This window comes from Balaenoptera musculus, chromosome 4 (genome assembly GCF_009873245.2).
Source record: "Balaenoptera musculus isolate JJ_BM4_2016_0621 chromosome 4, mBalMus1.pri.v3, whole genome shotgun sequence".
NCBI lineage: Eukaryota > Metazoa > Chordata > Mammalia > Artiodactyla > Balaenopteridae > Balaenoptera > Balaenoptera musculus.
Genome location: NC_045788.1, coordinates 58681811 through 58705739, shown reverse-complemented (window position 1 = coordinate 58705739; position 23929 = coordinate 58681811). Strand labels below are relative to the sequence as shown.

The 23929-nt window shown below is 34.3% G+C and overlaps 1 protein-coding gene across 6 annotated transcripts in view; it reads right to left on the bottom strand.

Moving 5' to 3' along the window:
• FXR1 (FMR1 autosomal homolog 1) overlaps positions 1-23929 on the bottom strand; it is a 56687-nt gene that overhangs the window by 14827 nt on the left and 17931 nt on the right. For all 6 annotated transcript variants that reach the window (XM_036850606.1, XM_036850604.1, XM_036850603.1 and 3 more), the window contains exons 3-11: positions 23596-23688; positions 13597-13668; positions 13034-13182; positions 12711-12804; positions 12141-12257; positions 10664-10834; positions 8867-8945; positions 5111-5220; positions 451-537 (exon numbers count right to left, since the gene is read on the bottom strand). In XM_036850606.1, the coding sequence (XP_036706501.1) occupies positions 451-537; positions 5111-5220; positions 8867-8945; positions 10664-10834; positions 12141-12257; positions 12711-12804; positions 13034-13182; positions 13597-13611 (822 nt within the window). In that variant the 5' untranslated portion in view covers positions 13612-13668; positions 23596-23688. The remainder of the gene's footprint in view (positions 1-450; positions 538-5110; positions 5221-8866; positions 8946-10663; positions 10835-12140; positions 12258-12710; positions 12805-13033; positions 13183-13596; positions 13669-23595; positions 23689-23929) is intronic.

Genomic DNA, 23929 nt, shown 5'->3' with positions numbered 1-23929 from the left:
TAAGAAGAGTAGAATATGACAATCCAACTTACAGGGAATTTCTTTTCTAAAACCTTTTCGCTTTATTCATCAACCCAGACAGACTATATTAAAAACAATGGTTAAGAATTATCAACTGATATCTATGGGGGTAGTACATGTGATTCAGAGAATATCAGTTACCAAGAAAGCCCACCTTCATTCCTGGTTCTGTGTCCTATCTGCATCAAACACAAGAGTGACCATGTCTTAAACAGTACGGAAAGAAATGTAAAAGTACAGAGGGAAAGAGAAAAAATGTACATGAGGCCAATCATTTTACTACAGCAAAAGACTTTTAATATTCTCACGCAGAAAGAAAGGGCAAATATGAAGCTGAATTAACAAAAATATTTAAAGACTTAAAATTTACTACAAATATAAAATTAAAGTTTAATGTGTAGAGCAACATGATATGAACACTATACAAACCTTTAGATAAGCAATATGATACTCTAAAAGAACTTGCACATTTCCAATGCTTTCTTTAGTGCCAACAAATACAAATGGAACCATCCCCTGTAAGAAAACACAACATCCTCAGTATTTAATATTTATGTTTTCTAATTTCTAATTCAATCTAATCTTTTAAGTATATAAACCAACTTTTAAAGAAATTTTCCATCAAACTGGCATGAATTTTCAGATTAGATATATCACTTCAGTAGTGCTTTCCTTAAAAACATAATAAAACCCATTAGCCAGGTTATCCCTATAATATGTGCTCAGATAGCAAAACTTTCAACATGTGTGTAATGGAAGGAGTACTTCGTGACCATTAATAGAATTACCATCTACAGACTCTCAATATTCACGCAATGTAAAGAAATTACTGATATGGGCAAGTAGTCACCAGTTATTAAAGCAAATGAAAGGATTAACCCAGATCTGGTTTACTTAGCTGAATTTCAAAAGAGGAAGGTTTAAAAAAGTGAGGAGGAGGAGAATATGATGATGATTTTTTTTTTCCTTTAAAGAAGTAAACTTACAGCTTCCTACTGGCTAAGGGCAATGAACAGATCCTAAGTAAACTCACCCAATCACAGTGTCTTTCCTCATTTTCTTGATTTTACAGAATAGTTCCTAACAGTTATCTAAACAAACTGGCTTAACTTTGGATTCTAAATATGGAATTAAGTGTGGCTTAACTTTTTATTCTACGTAAGAAACTACTATGTGACTTATTTTCAAAATAATTTTTTAAAAATTTAATTGAATTTTAGTATGGGAGATCAAAAAGAAGAAATGCACCAGGACAGTTGCTAAGGCTACAGTACAGAGCACAGCTATCATGGAGCTTAAAGCTGTAGTGACTATAAGGAAGTAATTACAACTAGGAAGGCATGAAACAAGGGACTCTAACTTAAGCTTATTAGGAAGTGAGAAAGTCTTGACAGTGTCCTCAAAATTCACATGCAGAAAACAGAGGATAACAAAGTGAATAAAATACAGGGGAGGGGAAGAAAAGAGATCTAAAAGTTTTAATCACCATACTGTATTTCTGGGACTATATTATTTACGTTCATTATTTAATGTTCATTAAAAATTCACTTTAAGAAATATCCCAATTCTACAGCTGAGAAAACAATTTGCTCACCAGCCAATTTCATATCCAGTTACTTAATTCCAAATAACATCCACTTGTTAACTGCCAGAATCTATGCTAAGGAATAGGATAAAGTCCCTGTTCTAAAGGTAATCATAATCTCAGAAAAGATATAAACCTTCCGATAATAATCTCATTGTACAGCATTAGTGACATGAATTTAAAAAGCACAGGAATATTAGGTAGAATGTGAATTATGCCATCCCAGATGTGGAAATTTAGGGGAATTCATAAGAATATTATTGTCATTTAAAGTCAATATTAAAAATAAATAAGACTTTTACAAAGTAGATAAAAAAAGGTAAAGTCTTTCCAAACAGCTGATCTGCAAGGATTAAGAGAAACAGAATGCCTTGACCCCCAACTGGAGATAGTAACCAATAGTTACCTCCAAAGAAAAGGAGCAGTAAAAAGGCATCCTTAACTGCACGTATTTTACAGACTATTTTAATAGGTATTATAAACCATTAAAAAAAAAAAAACTGGAGTAAAGAGTAAATGATTATTATATATCTGAATATATGAGTTTACATCTAAGTTATTTCAGTGAAATTTCTAGATTTAAAAATATTTTTTAAACTGATTATTTACAGTTAATAGGGGACATTGAGACAAACTAGCACTCAGAAGAAAATAAAGCTGATCCTGCTCCTGATAACATTACACCCAAAAAAAAAAAAAAAAACAAAAAAAAAACAAAAAAACTGGAGGGAAAAAACTAGAAATGCACTTCTGAACAATCTATGACCTGCCAAACATGACACAAAATTGCATAAGTCAGAAGGCAAAAATATTTGCCACATACATAAAAAGACTAACTTACTCAAAATGTAAAAGCTTACACACTTCAGTAATAAAAAATGACAAAAAATATGCAAAGGACAATCTGTTTATAGAAAATGTCTTTCAAGCAAATGGAAAGATAACATGTACATCTTCTGGAATGGCACTAATTAAACTGTGATAAAACTCAGTATTGGCAAATATGTGGAAAACAGACATTTTCTATACTGGTGGAGGAAATGTGTGGGAAACTACAAGAGCTAAAAATTTAAATGCCATATATACCCTTTGATCTAACAAATGCACTTCCAGGAATTTACCATTCAGTCACAAGGGATCTTTGTTGCAACATTATTTTTAAGAGCAGAAGACACAAAAAGGCAACCTGACAAGTCTAAAATCTATGAGACATGATGGAAGAGAAAGACATGGACAGGACATAAATATAATTTATTTTTTACACCATACCTTTCTGTGCTATTCTAACCTTTACATAAACCGTGTTTCTTTTACAAGTAAAAACTCAAATCTAATCTTAAAAAACCTTAATTTACTGACTTCAAATATTTACCAGGTGCCTACTCTATACAGTTCATTATGCTAGGGAAGAAGGGAGAATATGAGAATTTGATTTCTTGACTTCAAGGAGCTCCGTAACCTGGTTTGGAGACATAAGATAAACCAGAAAACAAAATTTAAGACTTAAAGAAAATCATTAAATACACAATTATATAGACAATAAAAGCTACGGTATACAGGTGGAAAGGTCGTATCGGGCTAGAGATGAGTCACCAAAGACTTCAGAGTAAACAAGTTATAAACTGAGTCTCCAGGGGATTTAGACAGCTTTTTTTTCCTTTCTTTTTGGCCATGACACACAGCTTGCGAGATCTTAGTTCCCCAACCAGGGATTGAACCCAGGCCCACAGCAGTGAAGGTGCAGAGTCCTAAACACTGGACCGCCAGGGAATGCCCCTAGACAGCTTAAATTGTGAAATGGTGGCCCCAAATAAGCCAATATCAACCTTCAGATTTGTTTTCACATGCAATGTTTTGAAAATTGAAAAATTTTGTGTACTGTTTAGGTTTCCAGCTTTTCTTTAAAATATGGGAAGAAACAGCAACACATAATACATGCATTCCTACACAGCAACCAGATTAAACGTGAGAAGCACATTTCTTTCCTCCCTTTCCTATCTTGTACATCCCAACTTGCTTCGTAATTTACATAATGTGCTTGGTATCTTTTAGCATTTAAATTTCTTAACTCTGGCACAGAAATGGAGGTAACAATGACCAAAACTACAAACAAAGGAAAGTACAATAACTTCTTAATTTATGAAGGAGGGCCTAGAAGAATTAGCTTGCAACAAGATGGTAAATACTGGAAAGCAACTGGGAATAAGTCAAGCTAAGGGAAGACTTAGATATTAGTATCAAGCTAAGAAATTTATAATTGAGTCATTAATGACCTTGCCCAGTAAACACCTTGATCTTCAGATCAATTTTAGGCAGTGGTTGTATGCCAAATGGATCACCATTATTTTATATATTAAGTATAAATGGGGACAGTGCCAATTATAACAGTATGACACCCTCGATTTTAATCCTCATCTTAAATTCAAGAAAAAATGGGATTCCCCCCCCCATTTGGGGCATGGTGCTTGCTTAAGAATAAGTTAAAATTACTTGAGGTTCACAGCAGTTTTTGAAGCAGTGTAGGATGAAATCAATCCACAAGTACTCATTTGTATAATAGTAAATCATTTCTTTTCTCTCATTTGTTTTTAAGTGTGTATTTACCTCCACATTCTAACTAATTAAAAGGAATAAAGGAAATGGTATCTTTCATAGGCATCTTTACAACATCGAATACCAGCTGTGAGGCTATTTATGAGCCAAAATCTACAATTTTCTCTGTGTCTCTCTCTCTTTTTTTTTTTTTTGAAAAAAACTTACTCTGTCCGATAGGCAAACAAACTCTCTAGTTATCTATCATGCAAAACTGAGGAAGCTGTGAATGTACTGCTTTCTGGGAGATAATTTGGGGGAAAATCCTTGCCTTATGTTCAGACATGCAACTTATACAGAGTTGACCACTGGAGCCACAAAGATGAGAGATGCTTACAGTGGTGGATGAGAAGGAAAAAAACAGCACTGTGGACAAGACATCAACATGTAAGAAAAAGACTGAAAAAGAAATTTCAGAAAGTTGGCATCAGAATTACTAGCAACATAAAGCTTAAAGATTTCAATTAAAAAATGGTTAGGGCTTACAAATTCTAAAAAAAAGGTCAAGAAGTGTTACTTATCAAGAATTCCTTCACAGCTGACTGTTTTGTTTAGAATATCAAATTCTTTACACTCTAAGTACAAAAAAAAGAACTGTTAGGATTATCAGTCTTTTTTTTTTTTTTTTCCAAAAATTGGCTTTTTTACTGACGTACTGAGAAACCAACCAAGAGCCCAAGGCCAACAACTGAAAGATGACTTGTTTTCTAAGTGTGTTAAGCAACATTATAAGGAACAGAACTTTTTAAAAAAGAAAAATCTGCTGCAAAGCATAAGCAGTTCACCGGATATAACTTTCCTAAAACAATTTTCAAAATATAAAAAATAGCACTGTAAGTCAACCAGAAAACGAATGGGGGGCGGGGGGGAGGGAGACACACAACACAGGCAAATTATGTTTTAAATACTTACATCTTCTCTAGGTAGTTTATTTTCATTGTCTCCTTCAATTCTCACCCGAACCACACCAGATTTGTCTACTATTTCTTGAATAACTTTGCCATTCTTCCCAATTACTTTTCCTTTAATAAGAGAAAACATATATAATGGTAAGTTAAAAACCAACACTGCTTATCATTTCAACACCAGCCCAAATAATTTGACTTACTATCAAATTATAAAAACCAAGCAAAACTTCATCTTCTTACTCTCAATTAACTCACCCTAAAGACCACTGAGGAACTTTATCCTTGGTATGAAACCTCCTTCTCTTCGGTACACCTAAGGCAACTACTATTAACTGAGATTGACAGTGCCACTCACATGTAAGCCATTTTCAATGTCTAAATATTTTTTAATATGTTCTATATCATTTTTCTATTTTTAAAATATCAAGTCCAACCCATTTATTTCAAAAACTTAGATATATAAATGAAGGCAAAAAGAAAACTTTTATTTTGGCATTAAACACATCAATTTGTTTACATTTATGACATATTACATATATTATTATTCAAACAACTAACAAAGTCATCAATCTGGCTTTTATTTTCAAGTTCCTATTTGTTCAAAAGACACCTGTGACTTCAAGATTCTTTTAAAATGAATATTCTCTTCACCAAAATAAAATGTTGACATTTAACAAGTATTACATTTTACACCTGTAAGTTTTTAAAGTACTGCAGAACTGTACAACTACATACAACATGTATATAGTCTGCTGTCTTCCTAGATATGAAATACTGTAAAATGACATAAAATTCAAATTATTTACCTTCTCCACACTTAACTTGTAAGTCTGTCACATAGCAGTTATTGAGTATCCAATAATTAGAGGAGAAACTAAAAGGAGGACACGAAGATGCTCTTCCCCTTAGGAACTCACTTGTTATAAAGCTAACATACACCCATAAAGTAACAAAGCAATACTGGGTAGTGTTACCTGGTAACAGAAGTAAATGTTCAAGTAACTATCAGTAGATGGAATAGATGTATCCTAAGTTAACAGCAACATCTTATTTGTTAAGTCCAAATCCTCAATTAATTAAAATTTCATACTATATCAGCAATCTATTTCCACAATAAATTAATTTTGGTTGTAAGAGGTTAAAATATAAGTTTCTCCTATTGCATGCTTGAGAGAACAGTTCCCAATAAAGAATAAATAAGGGGGGAAGGAGATAAATAAGGAAACAATGGCAACAATAAGCCGGTCAATACAGCAGACACTATTATAGGATTTTCAAACCTCCTTGCCCAATAAACCTAAGTTTAAAAGCAGCAGCAATTGAACAGGTAAAAAGAAAAAACAAAGGAGTAGGACAGGGAAGTCACATGATGTATGTCTTCTCTGAGCAGCCCTAGCAGCAGCATATAAAAGCAACCTTCATGTTAACACAGTGAAGCTCAAGCAGCAGCTCCATCCTTGACCCTGCTAAAAATAAGCAAATATCTTTTCGAAAAAACAGATTGATATATCATACCCCCTCCCCCAAATCTTTACCCCTTCCTTCTTGTGAACTATACCAGTGCTGAGTGAATATCCATCACCCTTCTGGGGTCTGTGGCAAGGACCTACCTGCAAGTTTTATTTAGTCCCACCAGAGACTGTCAGTATTTTAACTGATCATTTCCACAGTTTAAATTCCAAAGCATATTGACAAACTGAAGCAGACCTGTAGCATAATGAGCACTGAGCATAAATGCTGAAGGGACAGAGTAGAGAAGTGATTAAGGAAGGCTTCCAAGAGGTGAAAAGTTTCAATTAATTTTCAAATCAATGTTCATGTAATACTTTTGATTTGGGAAGGATGGGAATGGTCAACAAGTCTAGAACCCTTGGAACCTGAACATGTGCGGGAATCCTCTCTGAAACTTACCTACCAAGTAGTCCTCATTCCCATTTACGTCTCAGTCCTCTTTTTTTTCTTTCACTTGGACTAAGAATGTACTATTTTTCAAAACACTGCTTCACCCAGAAAACATTTTGGAGGAAGATGTAGTACTACTATTATACACACCAACCAACTGAAGTCTTTACTTCTGAGTATTTCACCAATGCATAATAGTTGCTAATATTTATTTTCTAAACAGTAAACAAATAACCCAAATCACCAAAGCCAACCAAGCCAGGGTGGAGGAAAAAAAGAGACATGACAGGTACTCACATCACTGCACAGATAAACGAATAAAGAGAAAAATCTGAGAGCTACAAATACATCCAATTTCCTTATTTCTGAAATATCAGGAATTTTTACTTAAAATTAACACTACCACGAATTCTACAAGACCAAGGCTATCTTCTATAGAATTGTTGGGCTGGAAAGAACCCTGACTCCCTTGGACACACTCACCTCCAAATCATTTTTACAAGTGAAGAAATCTTAAGTTAAATTATGTTCTGTAAAAGCAGCAACCAAAATGTTAGTACTGATAGCTGTCAATAATAGAGTATTATATAAACAACAAAGGGGATCATTTTCAAAAGCAGCTTTCTTGTCAAAGGCAATTTCATTAGGCAACAATAAACATTTGGTAACTTTTTGTATCTTAACATTTATTAAAATTATGTACAATTCCTGAGACTTACATTTAATTTTAACCTCTCAACTCATAATCTCCAGCAATTCAGTGTACAGTGAACAGTGGTTTCTAAGAACAGATTAAGTGGAGCTTACTTAACGGGTGGTATATCATACCCATCCAAACGTTTGGGCAGAAGTGAAAAGATTTTTATACAGTTGAACACCACGAAACTGTCCAAATTCTTGTGTTGTACACTATTATCCCAAGTGCACTACTTGTTACTGGCCAAAACAAACATCTTTTTTAATAGTGGAAGTGTTTTTTTTTTTTAATTTTCATCTACTAATGTTTTACAGAATTTGACAAGTAAAACATGTATAGAATCTTCCTATAGGCGTAACTATATATAAATGGAGCCCAAGGGGCTCTAACTATTTCATTAAGGTCAAAAAACTAATGAGATTCAATAGATGACAAAAAAAAATCATAAAAAACCATTCCCCTAGTAAATTTTGCTACATCATGTTGATGCTTTATTTATGCCGAACTTTTAGGATAATCACTAAGTATTTAACATGTGACCAAAGCTTCTCCCATATGTCTCAAACAGCATTTTAAAGGACAGACAGCACAGATGTAGAGGATATTAATAACAAAGCTGTTAAACAACTAATCCCAAACTATAATGCTGATTTAACTGCACCTTCAAATTCAAAAATTGTCACTTAACTTATAACCCATGGGCGCAGCAGTTTTCACTGAGTGTCAAAAACTTAATAGTGAAACCTCCCCTCATATCATCATCACCATCCTTCTCTCCTGCCTATGACTTCTTAAACTTTAGTCTATGCCTTTGCAACAACTATTACTTACTTGAGGCCTACTGTGTAGAAGTTTATTACCCTATTGTTAGTCCACTCTTACTTTTTCTTCTACATTAAACAAAAATAAATTACCACAAATACCTTCTCAAAAAGTACTATGACAATTTTTATGGATATATGAATGATAAAGACATCAAGCAAATGAAAATATTAAGAAAGAGGCCAAAGGATGAAAAGGCTTAAGAAAAACTATGACAAACTGTTATAAAAAAAATACTCTACATAACATTAAGATATCAGAAAATGCTAATTTTCAATTAAGTCACTGTATGTAATTCAATAACATTTAACTTATTTAACATTTAGTAGAAGTACTTACCAACAAGATTCCTAGGAACCTGAATAAAATCCTCCACAAATTCCAAAAAACCTCTAGCCTTTTTTACAGCATCAGCACTCTGGTTGGGAGAAAGGGGAAACAAACATGAAATTCAACCTTGAAGAAACCCACAATCTACAAAAAAAATAAAATAAGAAAAACTGAATTATTACGCTCTAGTACAAGATTCTGCTCAGACCACCAGAGTGACATTTCAAGTCAAGTAATGCATGAAGTACTTTTCCAAAAAAAGTCACAGTAATCATTAAACAGCTAGCAAAGAGTCTTTTACAACCAAAATGTTAGACATCTCTAAGGTCCCTTTTAAGCTCCTGAGAAAATTAACAAGAGAGTTTAACTTACTTACATTAGCCAAATTTTAACCCAATCCTAAATACATCTGGCCCACACTCCTATGCTGAATTCTCCAGGTGAGTGTTAAAAAAAAAAATTGTTCATGTTGTCTGTACTATCTGCATTGTTTTTTCATTCTCAACATAAGAAATGATTTAAAAGGCTGTTTCTGCAGATGCATTTAAAAAAAATTACCTACTGATAACATCATTAAAATTCCTAATCGCTAATGGTTATGATTTTAAAAGACTAGAAGATTGGGGGGGGGGTTGTCTTCTCCAAAAGGAATTTATAGTTCTAGTAACAGTTAACTTCCACTTCTAATGTTTGTCCTTTAATAACCATAGGTCAAGTATATTGTGTGCTCACTGTATTATACACAGCAAAAATTTTAAAACCGTATTTAATCCTCATAAACTGTAAGGTAAGCACTATTATTATTCTCATTTTACAATTCGGAAGATTATGCAGGGAAGCTGAGTAACTTTCTCCAAGCCCTCTCAAAGTGGTAGATACAGAATTCCAATTCAGGCAGTATGGCTCCAAAGCCTTTCATCTTAATTACTTTGTTATATGGCCCACTTCTAACGGTTTCGGAAGTAAAAATCAGGCCTCTAATAAGATTTACTATATGACTCAAATGAAAAGTCAAGACTTGAAATTATCACCCCCAAAAAACTCATTTACTCTAATGTGAAGGATGGTCTCAATGAAGAAAAGTCTGATTTATTTTTCAGATTATTTTCCTGTCCACACAGATGTCACAATTAACCAGTGACAAAATATCATTCAAATTCAAGTTCTACAAAAGCTATTCTAGGGCTTCCCTGGTGGCGCAGTGGTTGAGAATCTGCCTGCCAACGCAGGGGACACGGGTTCGAGCCCTGGTCTGGGAGGATCCCACATGCCGCAGAGCAGCTGGGCCCGTGAGCCACAACTACTGAGCCTGCACATCTGGAGCCTGTGCTCCGCAACAAGAGAGGCCGCGGTAGTGAGAGGCCCGCGCACCGCGATGAAGAGTGGCCCCCGCTTGCTGCAACTAGAGAAAGCCCTCGCACAGAAACGAAGACCCAACACAGCCAAAAATAAAATAAATAAATAAATAAGTAAATTTACAAAAAAAAGAGAATAATCCTCATTTAAAAAAAAAAAAGCTATTCTATTATATGCTATTTATAACTGCCAGTGCCTGACAGTAAGCACTCAAAAAATATTTGAATAAATTATCTGTAATGCACATAAAACAGAGTAAAATTGAGAAGCAGTTGATTAAGGAACTTTTGAGAAGAGTACACATTAAACACAACCTTTAATCCCCCTATATACATGTAACAATTGCCAGGCTGATTACTTTAAAGCGTTACATCCTTCGGAAACTGAAATTCCAGACAATAGTTAACATGTTATAGGAAAGTTACCCAAGGTGGGGGACAAACAGCTTACCTCGCCGTAGATTCTAAATGTTCCAGTATCTTCATCTAGCTCAATAGCTGTAACTCCAGGAACCTTTCTAGCTTGCTGTATGTTACTACCATGTGTTCCTATTGCCAGGCCCATCAAATCTTCTCTCACAACAAATTCCTCATGAAAAGCTGCTGCAAGTTGTTTTGTGCACTAGTAAAAGAGGCAAATTAGAATTTATTATAGAAGATCAAAAAAAATTTTTGTACGCCTATGTTCATAGTATTATTCACAACAGTCAAGAGGAGAAAGCAACCCACATGTCCACTGAATGGAAAAACAAAATGTGATATGTGAGTACCACCAGAATTATTCAGCCTTAGAAAGGAAATTCTGATACATGCTATGACATGGACAAACATTGAGGACATTATGCTTAGTGAAATAAGGCACTCACAAAAAGACAAATACTACATGATTCCACTTACGAAAGGTATCTAGAGTACTCTAATTTATAGAAACAAAGTAGAATGGTGGTGACCTGGGGCTGGGAGGAAGGGAAAATGTGAAGTTGTTTAATGGACACAGAGTTTCACTTTTGCAAGATGAAAAGGTTCTGAAGGTTGATCAACAATGTGAATACACTTCTCAACACTATCAACTGCACACTTAAAAATGGTTAGGATGGTAAATCTTATGTTTATTTCACTATAATTTTTTTTAAAAAAGAAAAAGAACTAAGAAAAAAAGGAATAAAGGAAATTCATTTGGGGTCATATAATGGAAGGGGAAAAAAGGTTGACCTGTCTATCTAATCATGGTCACAGAAAACAGTAATTCTAAAACAATTTTCCAGAATTACTGATACAGGAAGCTCTCCAATTCAGATGATTCATGTTTCAAAACTCATTCACATATCCCTTGTTTGGAACTTTTAAATTAATAAGGGCATTAGTGTACTTATCCTAAAGATAAATGTACCCTAATTTCTCTAAGACAGTGTGTGTGTGCACAAGTGCGTGTGGGAGGGGGTGGGGGGAACACATCTCCTAATAGTGTGGCAGCGAAGAAGAGGAGAAAACAGGAATACCTTAGGATGGAGAGAAGCAATGATAGGCTCTTTTTTAAAACTACAAGCCATGTATCCTCTCTTCTTACCCAGGAGTCGTTACAGTGAACCAGTTACTAAGGAAGTGCATTGTGACTGATACAGGACAGTAAAAACCAGCAATAAAGTTCTACTGGAAATCCCTAGTGAGTTTTTAAGCTCTTTGGCACCTGTCATCCAAGTCCTAACAAATAACTCAACAGGCATTTAGCTGGCAAAAGGCTATGTTTGATAAAAGTAATAGAAAAAAGTAATTCTTCTAAGGACACAATGACTCCAGTTATTAGCCATAAAACAGGTCCCAAGTTGCCTTACCTAACAGTCAAGTAGTTTCAGCCGTGGAACTTGAACAACATACTCATGAAACTAAATGGAACACGCAGAAAACCTTTTACAAGTAAACCCACTTACTTCTAAATGCTTAGTTGCCTCTTCATTTCTGGACATAAGCATCAACTTCGTACGAATACTTCGCAAATGCATGTCACTCAAAATATTTACTCTCTTCACAGTTGCTTCACTGGCAGACTATAAACACACAAGTTAATCATTCAAAAACTTAAATCCTTTTTCAAGGTAATACAAACACAACCTTCCACATAAGGCCTTCCTTGATTTTCATCTACTATACTTCTCTCCTCACCTAACATGCACCGCCCCCCGCCACAAGTTAATCTTACTTTGCTTTCTTAATTTCCATATTACTTAGATCTACTCTTCAAATTATGATTGGGGGGCGCGGGTAGAATCCAGGATCCCATACATTAAGGATTTTATGATGTAAAGAATATTATATTGATTTTTCCTCCTTACTCCAGGAGAAGTTTACAAATTAACAATTTTATAACTGCAAAAAAATTTCTCCCACACTGTATTTTAATAAAGTCACTATAAAACAAGTTAGCTTTTATCTTTTGAAATATTTAATTATAAAATCTGTACAATATTCATTATCTACCTTAAAATATGGAGTTACCTTACCAGTATCATTAGCTGTGTGGTTTCTGGATGGTAAAAAATTCTGCATGCTCCTACTGCTTTCTTAAAATCTTTATGTGCATTTTCATTAGCACACCTAGGGAGAAAGTAATTCATGGGTAAGACCTATATAATAGGTTAAATTTAGAGGGCAATTATAATGAAAACTCAGTATTTCATTTTGACACCACCCATTAAAACTTTTGTTTGTTAAAAAGATTTTTCTATCAAGTTTTTGACTGGGCGTCTGGGGAAAAAAGTTTTTTGTAGCACTGAAAAATCCTCTTGATTCACAAATCAATTCAACAGTAAACAAAATTACTCACGCCTCTCTCAAATCCTCAGGAACATCCACTGTGCATTTAAAGAAGGTATTTTTTTTGACAGTTTTATTTTGATTGACAGGCCGAAGTCGTTCAAATGTGACTATCTCATTGTAAGTGGCATCACAAGCAGCATATTCAATGACATAAAACTAAAAGACATCAAAATATTTTAAAAATCCCATCTGAACAAAAATAATGAGCTTTAAATGAAGTTCTAATTACCTTGCTCAGTTTAACCAGTAGACCCTCCCCCTTGTGGCACAAATACTAAGCACAGCTTAGTTACATCAATCTGATTTGCCTAAACCAGATTATACATTCTTACAAGCATGAACTACGGTGGTCCTCACATGCCTGCGTTATTTATACCTCTGGAGAGCAGTTTTGGTGTTTGCAAATCCAGAACACAAATATGTTACTGGTCTCATGACTTTTTGAAAGGCATGATTAACTATTTCTGAAGTAGGCTTTTAACAACTAAGAGTTGGAGTAACATTTACAGAACCAAGAGTGGAGGTGTTTCCTTGGAAATCAGTCACAAAGCAAGTTTCAACATCACTTACTTCTCCTTTCATCATTCGAACTTTAGCCAACCACCATCCACATGGTTCTTGATCATTTGCTCTTGAATACACCTGGCAAGAAAAAAAATGCCCTTATTCCTTCATCCAAAAAGATTTCAACACTATAGACAATGACTTATTATAAGCGCAAACTTCCATTAAATTCAAGAATCAAAAATTTTATTGTTAAGAGTAATACAAAGAACAGCCCCTGCTCACCGCAACTAGAGAAAGCCCGTGCACAGCAACAAAGACCCAACACAGCCAAAAATAAATTAATTAAAAAAAAAATATTGTGAACAAAATGAAATTGGTGTACTAAACATGATTTAATAAAAGTTATATACGTTTAAATTTTACTACTGAAAAATAAAACTAAACCCTCTTTGGGCAATTTGGCTCCTTGGAAATCGAATTCCAAATTCAAGAGGGTTTACTAAACATAAATATTATTTTTTTTTTAAAGAGATTTATTTATTTATTTTCATTTTTATTTTTTTGGCTGCATTGGGTCTTCGTTGCTGCACAGGCTTTCTGCAGTTGTGGCGAGCAGGAGCTACTCTTCATTGCGGTACGCAGGCTTCTCACTGCAGTGGCTTCTCTTGCTGCGGAGCATGGCTCTAGGCGCGCAGGCTTGGTAGTTGTGACTCGCGGGCTCTAGAGCGCAGGCTCAGTAGTTGTGGCACACGGGCTTAGTTGCTCCCTAGCATGTGGGATCTTCCTGGACCAGGGCTCGAACCCGTGTCCCCTGCATTGGCAGGCAGATTCTTAACCACTGTGCCACCAGGGAAGTCCCAATAAGTATTATTTTAAAGAAATGCTTCTTACAAGACAGTTTTACATAGTGTAAAACATAGGTCTTTCAGTTTCTGTCAACACTGTTCATCTTCGAGCATGGCATTCTGATGATTCAAGTATCAGAAGTAAGGATAAGCTAGAACCTTAATAAGATGTATTTTAAATCTGTTATCAGTATTTATAAAATGTTGAAATTAAGAACTGTTTTTAGAAAGTTTTTAAAATTTCTTCCTATTTTAAAATTCCTTCAAGGTATGACATTTAAATCCCTTGCTGAGGAACTTAAATGTACTAAAAGTCTTTGAACAAAAAAATTATACACACATTTAGTCCATCTAGCAGAGTACATACCTTACAAAACCTCCTATGCAAAAAAAAACCCTGTATCTTATGTATTCTATAATTATCAGGTATTTTAAAATATAATACATTAGAAAAGTTTCCATTGAGAATTAGACTTATTTCTTATGACACAGCAGTTTGTTTGATATATTTTCAATACATGAGAAGGGGGGGAGGCTGGGAAGAGAGGACTAAGAAACACTCACAAAAATCTTGATTAAACTAAGGTTGCCCCTACACAGGTGGGCAGAGAAATCTACCAATCAATACATGTTAACAGCCATTTGTGAAATAATGCAAACAACTACTGATAGGCAAACAGTTTTGGAAAGCCTGAAGCTTCTATCAAGATGATGATGAGAGTAATCTTCGAAGTGGTGGAATACTGGAACTAAAAATAAATAAGCCAAAACTTCATGATCAACTTTACCGCACACCATGATTACAGAAAAGCTATGAGGGAAAAAAAAGCCTATATACCAATGAAGCTCCAGTGAACTCAATTTTAGCTTCTGCATTTCTTATATGAGTAAAGCTAACTATTTCTTGACTCTATCCTTTCTTACAGATCTTCCAAAAAATAAGAAATTCTTACTTTTAGAGTAGAATAAAACTCATTGTCTTGCAACTGTTATTAAGCATCCAATGAACCCTTACATAAATCTAAGACAGAATCCAGGAACCTTATTTTTCCTACATCCTAAAATACTCTGCCATCTTCTTTGACTAGAAAGAAACAGACGACGAAGAAATGCACATTAGTCAATCCAATTGGTTAAATATGAGTGATGTAATTATAGGGCAAAGATGGTAATATTCTATTCGATAAAATTAGAAGCCGTCAAAAGTTCCAAAATACAATCGACCCTTGAACAACAAAGGGGTTAGGGGAGTCAACCCTCCATGCAGTTGAAAGCTGAGTGTTACACAGACAGCCTTCTGTATATGCAGTTCCACATCTGTGAACTCAACCAACCACTGATCATGCAGTACTGTAGTATTTTCTATTGAAAATAATCTGAGTGGGAATTCCCTGGCGGTCCAGTGATCAAGACTCTACACTGTCACTGCCGAGGGCCCAGGTTCAATCTCTGGTCAGCGAACTAAGACTTCCACAAGCCGCATGGGGGGGCATCCGAGTATACATGGACCCATGCAGTTCAAACCCATGTTGGTCAAGGGTCAACTGTATTCTTAAACCATTGCATTCTGATAATTCAAGTGTGTAAGATGAAAGAGAAGAAATGATAAACTAGAGCTTATCAGAGATGGACTTTAAATCTGATATCAGTATTTACAAGATGGCTATGTTCTGGACTTATGCATGATAGCTGATGAGCAATAGGTTAATATTCAGAAAACTTTGCTCATTTTAGGTATATGTATTGTCAAAAACCAGGAAAACATGAAATAAAAACTTGGATTTCTTTGTTTAAATGCTTATTAAAATATCTAATAATGTTTATCTTCACCATCCTTTTATTCTTACTTCTGTAAATTTATATGTAAAATGACTTAAAAATATAAAAAACAATAAAAATGGCCCATTAGACTCAAATGGTAAATGTTGACTATCTTCCCTAGTATACTGAGAATTAAAAACCAAAAAGAAAATCCTGAGAACAAGGAAAGTGCCCTTTCCAAGCACTATCTTAGAAAGGCAGTTCAGCTAAACAGACTGGTATATCTCTTGTTGATCTACAGTGGATGGGTGCCTCAAGCTTGAATGCTGAAAAATGGGTCTTAAAATAAACTACCTGTTCTATTTCACCAAAGAATAATCGTCTAGGAATCTGGTTTTCTATGTAAGTTTACCTACAAAAAAGAATAAAACATTGTGGACTGTCTTGCAGCTTTAGTTCTCATTGAACACTAAAATGCTGGATTCCATTTTATACTTACATCCATCTCTGTAAACTTCATTAATAACGGATCCCTGAAAGACAAAGCCCCTCTCATAAAGCCAAATTAATCTAAGTTCCTGGCTCAAATCAAAATGCTATGAATTTGCCTCCACTTTTGTGTTGTGGGTCAAATAACATCCTTTACAAAATGAACAGTGTACTCAACACAATAAAAAGTCATTTTAATAACCCAGTGTTAAAACCACGCCCTAGCGTACTATGTCCGAGATGTAGATTACTGAATTTATTTATGACTACGTCATTGGAGTAAAAAGCACCTCACAGAAATTCCCTTCAGATTTCAATGCACTTAAATCCCCAAACTATTCCAAGAAAGCAATTCACACTCTAAGGCAATGGCCCTCATTTCTCTAACATTCTAAGTTTCTTCAAATTCAAGAAAGAGCTTAAAAAAAGACTAAGGAGTGCCCATGAGAGACCTAAAAACACAACAGTACCCAGACTGAAGAAGGCTACAGTTTCATGGAAGAATCAAATTCCAAAAGCCTATTTCAGTATTCTTTCTACCAAATGAACCCAAGTCAAACCTTACTGGCCTCCAAATTCTAGCACACAACCAAATTATGACTTAAATGGAATTCCAGTCTGGATCCTAATGTTATCAGCTTTTCATTCAAGTTAATAATGTTCAACGATGCCTTTCAAAGTTATAACCAAATAGAAATAATGTGAACACCAGCAGACAATTTCTACCAGTTTTTACCTAATTCTAAATAATGTTAAGCATTAAACTGAATGCTTAATCATAATAACCTGTCTTACAACTACATGAAAGACGTTTATTGAGTACTATTCATACCTATTTCATCTCATTACAATCTATGAAGAAATAGAAAATGTACATTAGGAAAGCAAGCTTAACATCTAGAAAACACTAATGTGATTTATCTACTTACACAACAGTATTATCTCATTAGTATCTGTGGCTGATACTTTAACAAATGGGTTTCATAAGTCTTGGAAACTGGCCAATCCCCAAAAGAAAAAGATACAAGTAATAAAGAATATGTTCACCTATTCTTTAATGTATGAGCATTCCCAAGCACTAAGACTAACAATGCTGACTTCATATTATGAGAAAGACTGACTAACTACAGACAGCTAAAATTTTCAGACTGGTTTCAAGAATCAAACTGAAACATTTTAAAAGGTAAGATGTAAATTATACATGTATATTGTATTTGTCATATAAGTAAAATACTAAATTAAAAAAATTGTAAGGTAAGAGGGCTTCCCTGGCAGTCCAGTGGTTTAAGACCCTGCACTTCCACTGCAGGGGGGCTCGAGTTTGATCCCTGGTCAGGGAACTAAGATCCCGCATGCCATGCGGCATGGCCAAATTTAAAAAAAAAAAAAAAAAAAATTGAAGGTAAGGGAGTGTTCTACATCAAATTATTCTTAATCCCTTTATCAAATTTCTCTCAAGGGACCTATCCCAGGATTATAACTAAATTATAAAGATGCAGAACCATAATGTCTGACTATCTGCCATAAAAGATGGAAGAAAAGGCATACATCACAAGAACAAAAACTTGCCAATCTGTATTTCAACCAGAAAACTTCACAATTCAAAAAAAAAGTTTTTATATATCAAATATGTTAAACCCAACAGGAAAAACTTAAGAAGTCTTATAAAATTATCTATTAGCTTGAGATGTCAGGTTTCCTATGTAACACGTTTGTGTGCGTTATTAACTTGCTGAATAAGGCAGGCATCTTATAATAAAAAATAAGGCCCCTCACATGTGAAATCACTGGGGAAAAACTCTTTCTACTGCCGTTCCAATATCCCAGAACATTATACTATATATCCAGCTTAAGAGAATCTAAAGAACTCTTCATTTTCCCATCATCTCCAACTTTACAAGCTGAGCATTATTTTCTTAGCAATCTTTTTTTTTGGCCATGCCACGCGGCTTGTGGGATCTTATTTCCCTGACCAGAGATCGAACCCAGGCTCTCAGCAGTGAAAGCAGAGTCTTAACCACTGGACCACCAGGAAATTACCAATTTTCTTAGCAATCTTTTGTTAACAAAATCAACTATTAAGCAGACACTTGTCAAAAAAAATTTATATTAAATACTTTAAAGATTTAAAAATATATGCCACTTTTTAAGATATCAAACACAAAGCCACCAATTAGGTTTAAAAATAAACCTTTGAATCTTAGACTTTTCAAAACCAACTTTCTATTATAAGCCATATAGTGTCCTCTTGAGGCCACTACCAGACACTAATTTATGTTTTATAATTTCATCTAAGTCTCATAAATTGGCTCGAAAGGGCAAGCCTGAAGTAGCCAAACATGTTTGTAAAGTAATAAAATTTTAGAGTAAGCCATGTGAAATCGCCAATATTTAACCATACCTGACCTACAAGAATGGAAAGTTCATATGGCTGAATTTTTTAATTATTATTTTTTAATAGAAGCATAGTTGATTTACAATATTGGGTTAGTTTCAGGTGTACAGCAAAGTGATTCAGTTTTGTATATATATATGTGTATATCTATGTCTGTATATATATATATACGTGTATATATATTCTTTTTCAGATTCTTTTCCATTATAGGCTATTACAAAACATTGACTATAGTTCTCTGTGCTATACAGTAAGTCTTTGTTGTTTATTTTATATACAGTAGTGTGTATCTGTTAATCCCAAATTCCTAATTTATCCCCCACCCCTTCCCCTTTGGTAACCCAACTTTGCTTTGTATGTCTGTGAGTCTGTTTAGTAAATAAGTTCACTTATGTCATATGTTAGATTCCACATATAAGTGAGATCATACGGGGACTTCCTGGCAGTCCAGTGGTTAAGACTCCGCACTTCCAATTCAGAGGGCATGGGTTCAATCCCTGGTCGGGGAACTAAGATCCCACATGCTGCGTGGCGCAGCCAAAATATTTAAAAAATTAAAATTTAAAAAAAATAAGTCATCATAAAGTATTTGTCTTTGGCTTACTTCACTCAGTATGATAATCTCTAGCTCCATCCATGTTGCTGCAAATAGCATTCTTTCATTCTTTTTTATGGCTGAGCAGTATCCCATTGTGTGTGTATATATACGTACGTACGTGCGTGCGTGTGTGTGTGTGTGTGTGTGTATACACACCATATCTTCTTTATCCACTCATCTGCCAATGGACATTTAGGTTGCTTCCACGTCTTGGCTATTGTAAATAGTGCTGCTGTGAACACTGGGGTACCTATATCTTTTCAAATCAGTTTTCTCCAGATATATGCCCAGGAGTGGGATTGTTGGATCATATGGTAATTCTACTTTTAGTTTTTAAAGGAGTCTCTATACTGTTTTCCATAGTGGCTGCACCAATTTACATTCCCACCAATAGTGTAGGAGGGTTCCTTTTCTCCACATCCTCTCTAGCATTTATTATTTGTAGACTTTTTGATGATGGCCATTCTGACTGGTGTGAGGTGATATATCATTGTAGTCTTGATTTGCATTTCTCTAATAATTAGCCATGTTGAACATCTGTATGTTGGCCATCTGTATGTCTTCTGGAAAAATGTCTATTTAGGTCTTCTGTTGTATGGCTGAACTTTAGATAAATGCCTGGACAGCTTAATGAAAAGCTCCCTTCTGGATCATTTCTGTTCTAAATCAATTACTAATGGCCAAATCATAGTCACCTTTCCATTCTTCAAAGAGGAAGGGTTCCTAGAGCTGCAAAAGAACAAGAGCTGGGAATGTGGCACAAAATTGACAACACCCTGTAATACAGCATGACATATTAGAAAGAATTAACATTCAGGACAAAAACTTACACTGGTTATTCAACTTTCTAACCTTCAGGCTACATGAACCTTGGAAAGGCTAATTAAAGTATTCATAGAGTTTAGAAGAGGCCCTCAAGAGACTATTATGTCAAACTGATAGAATGTGTTTAAAAAGCCAGTTAGTTATATATATATTATATGGGTTAGTGTCAGCTGTTATCACTGCTATTATAGTATTTACGACTAGCAGCACAAAGAGAACAGTAGCCAATGACTTAATTAAAAAAAAAAAATCAATATACTATGCAATAAATTACCCTAAAAAGAATCAAGTTATATTAAAAACCTAAATACTCTTAAAAAAAAAAAAACGGGGGGGGGGGTGCATCTCTGTAGAAGTACTAAAATGGGTTATCTTGGAGGCCACACTGGGAAAACTGATAGATCTGAATCTGGGAAAATTGGCAGATCTGAATAAGTAAAAATATAAACTCTTAATGGCAAAAGCACTAAAGTACAGCTTTTTAAAGAATGCCTGGGAGAAAACACAATATATAACAGAAACTTACCCATAAAATGTACACATTTCCAACATCGAAAACTACATGGGCAAAAAATAAAATAGATAATAAACAGAACAAGGGGCTAACAGCCAATAAACTAATTTAAAAGACACTCCATATCACTAGTAATCAAGGTTTAGAAGGTAAAGACAAAAGCTTCCTTCTATCACGTTTATGAAAACTTACAGATGAGATTAATAATAATCCAGCCAGTCCATCTATGAGGAAACAGACACCTTAATGTATTAGCAAAATTATGAAGTGGTCATTCAAAAAGCATTTTTGGAGGACAAAATGGTATAGTTTGGTATTATCAAAATTTTCAATATACATGCCTTTGATTCAGCAATTGAACCACCAAGATTTATACTAACAGAAAATGATTTACATAAGGACATTAACTCTTGCTTTTTATTGGAGGGGATAAAAGCAAAAAACAACTGTCAATAATTTCAACGACTTCTAATTATGATACACCTATACTAAGGAATATCATGGGGTGGTGAGAAAAAATGAGGTTAAATCTGTATGTGCAGACTTGAAAATGTCTACAGAATCTTAATTAACTGACTATAAAAATCACAAATAGAATGTATTCCCAATTTTTGTACCTTAAAATAGCACACATATTCTTTATAAATTCAAAGAAAAAAAAATCTAAAGAGACATCTCTTAAATAAGATTTAAGCTGGGGTGGGCAGATAAGCACACCTACATACCTACACTAAGAGGAAAGGTTCACTTTTTACTTTATGTAACTCTGTATCATTTCACTTTTTATATTAAGTTTTGTTACTTTGAATTTAGGGGGGGGAGCTTACATAAAGTTATTTGACACAAAATATAAAGTACTAACAACCATAATTCCTAAGCATTCATTCTATGTCATAAGAATAAATTCCTAACGCTGGCAAAAAAACAAAACAAAAAAGAACAATAAATCCACAGGTGGCAAGATTAATTTTAAACTTCTTCCCTATATGAATTTTCAAAAATTTCAAAAGCACAAAAAATTTACAAAGTAACAGTAATATCTTAATTCCAGACCATGATTCTCATTAATTTTAAGGAACAAATTTCACCAAGACTGAACCATAAAACAGAAAGTGAAATAAAACACTCTGTAATCATCAATTTCCAAATCATTCAATAAAGTTTTGTATACAACTGGGGAGGCAAGCCATAAAGATGGTCCAGGAACTGGACAGGATCTTCCCAGATTGAGACTGAGGAAAGCACACTGTAACAACACCCTCAGCACTCCACCAAGTTTTTCCTTTAAACTGAGCCTTTACATTAACAATAACTGTCTGAACAACAATTGTTAAAATATGAAAAGCACTACTCACAGAAATGACTGCCACACATGTGGCATCCTGACACAATTAAGTTATAACATGCTTTGATTTAGCAAAAGCAGAAGGATGCTTGCTCTAATTACCTAGAGCAAGAATTAAAATCTAGGCAGAATTTTAGAATGTGAGTTCAAGCTGTTGGGGGTTAAAGCCCTACAATTTGACTTTCTAGCCTAACATCTACAATTAACTCAAAAGAAAATTTACCATTAAAAAAATTATGAAGAATAAAAGTGGCAAGTAACTGAGTTCATCTGCAAAGCACTCAGAACAGTGTATGGCATGAAGTACGTACTGTTAAGTGTTTATAAAAACATTTATTTAGATAGCTGTTTCATCATTAAAGATCGACCCGTGTTCCCAGTTCTCCTACCCCAGCCTACATAAATTAGGTACAAATGAGATTTGAAAATCTTTCAACACTATCAAGGCCAACTCCTTGTGAGAAATACATTTAGCATATTTGAGCTCCTTGGAGGTATCAATTTCTTAAAAATCGAAAATCAAATTTTCTATCTCCAACAAACTCATTATGCTTCTATTTGACAATTATTTCCAAGTTTCTTTTTACATAACAGCAGGCATGTTAATCAAAAATAAACACAGACATTCAAGATCTACTAAGTGACATTCAAGATCTACTAAGTGTGAAAAAAGCAAGATACAAAGAAGCAGCACAATTTTTATTTTTTAAAAGAGAAAAAAGGAAGAGCCTGGGAATATGCAAACCATGAAATGTGGTTTTTATCTCTGGGCAGTGATTTTGTTTTCTTCCTTGTAAATTTTTCTGAATATTTCTAGAACATTCAAAAAGGCAGTATGCTAATTATATTTCATATTGTTACATAGGAACTATATTAATGATCACTACAATAAAGGACAGCTACTAATACTGTACAAAGATACTGAGGAAAAAGCACAAGACAAAATGGCAAAAAAAAAAGGAAATAATGACCAACGTTCTCTCCGCCAGATTCTGTGCAAAACAACTCAAATGCACTATCATCTTTAATTCTCAAATTATTTTCACTTTAGTCATTAAAAACAAAAAAACTTGACCAAGGCTACAAACCTAAAAATGGTAGCATTGAGACATTAATCCCAGTTCTGGCTCCAAAACTCAAGCATTGCTACATTACACAGCCATTACCAATAGAAAGAATGGAGAAAAGGAATTAGATTTATTCTCTATCAGCTAAACAGATTTTCCAACAAGAATATTTATTTAAAACAAAAAAATATGCACACAAGAAAATAAACTTATAAATACATACCTCTACTTCATCTCCTTCACTAATTTCTTTTTTATATCAGGTGGTGGTGGTAATCTAACTTCATTAAATGGAACCTGGCGTTCCGGTTGCCAACTGAAGGATTAGAAAAGGAATTAACAACTTTAAAATATATTATTCTAATAGCCCCTAATACAGAAGCTATGTAGTCTATGCTTAGTGCTGTATACTTTTCAAATCAATCATTTAGCATTCCCCAAAGAAAAACAACCTCTGTATTAAATCTTTTTCCAAGTAGTCTGTTGAGGTAGAACAGATTTTGCATGGCTCTTGATGAAGTTTATAAATAGTTAACATCATTGACAATTATATATTG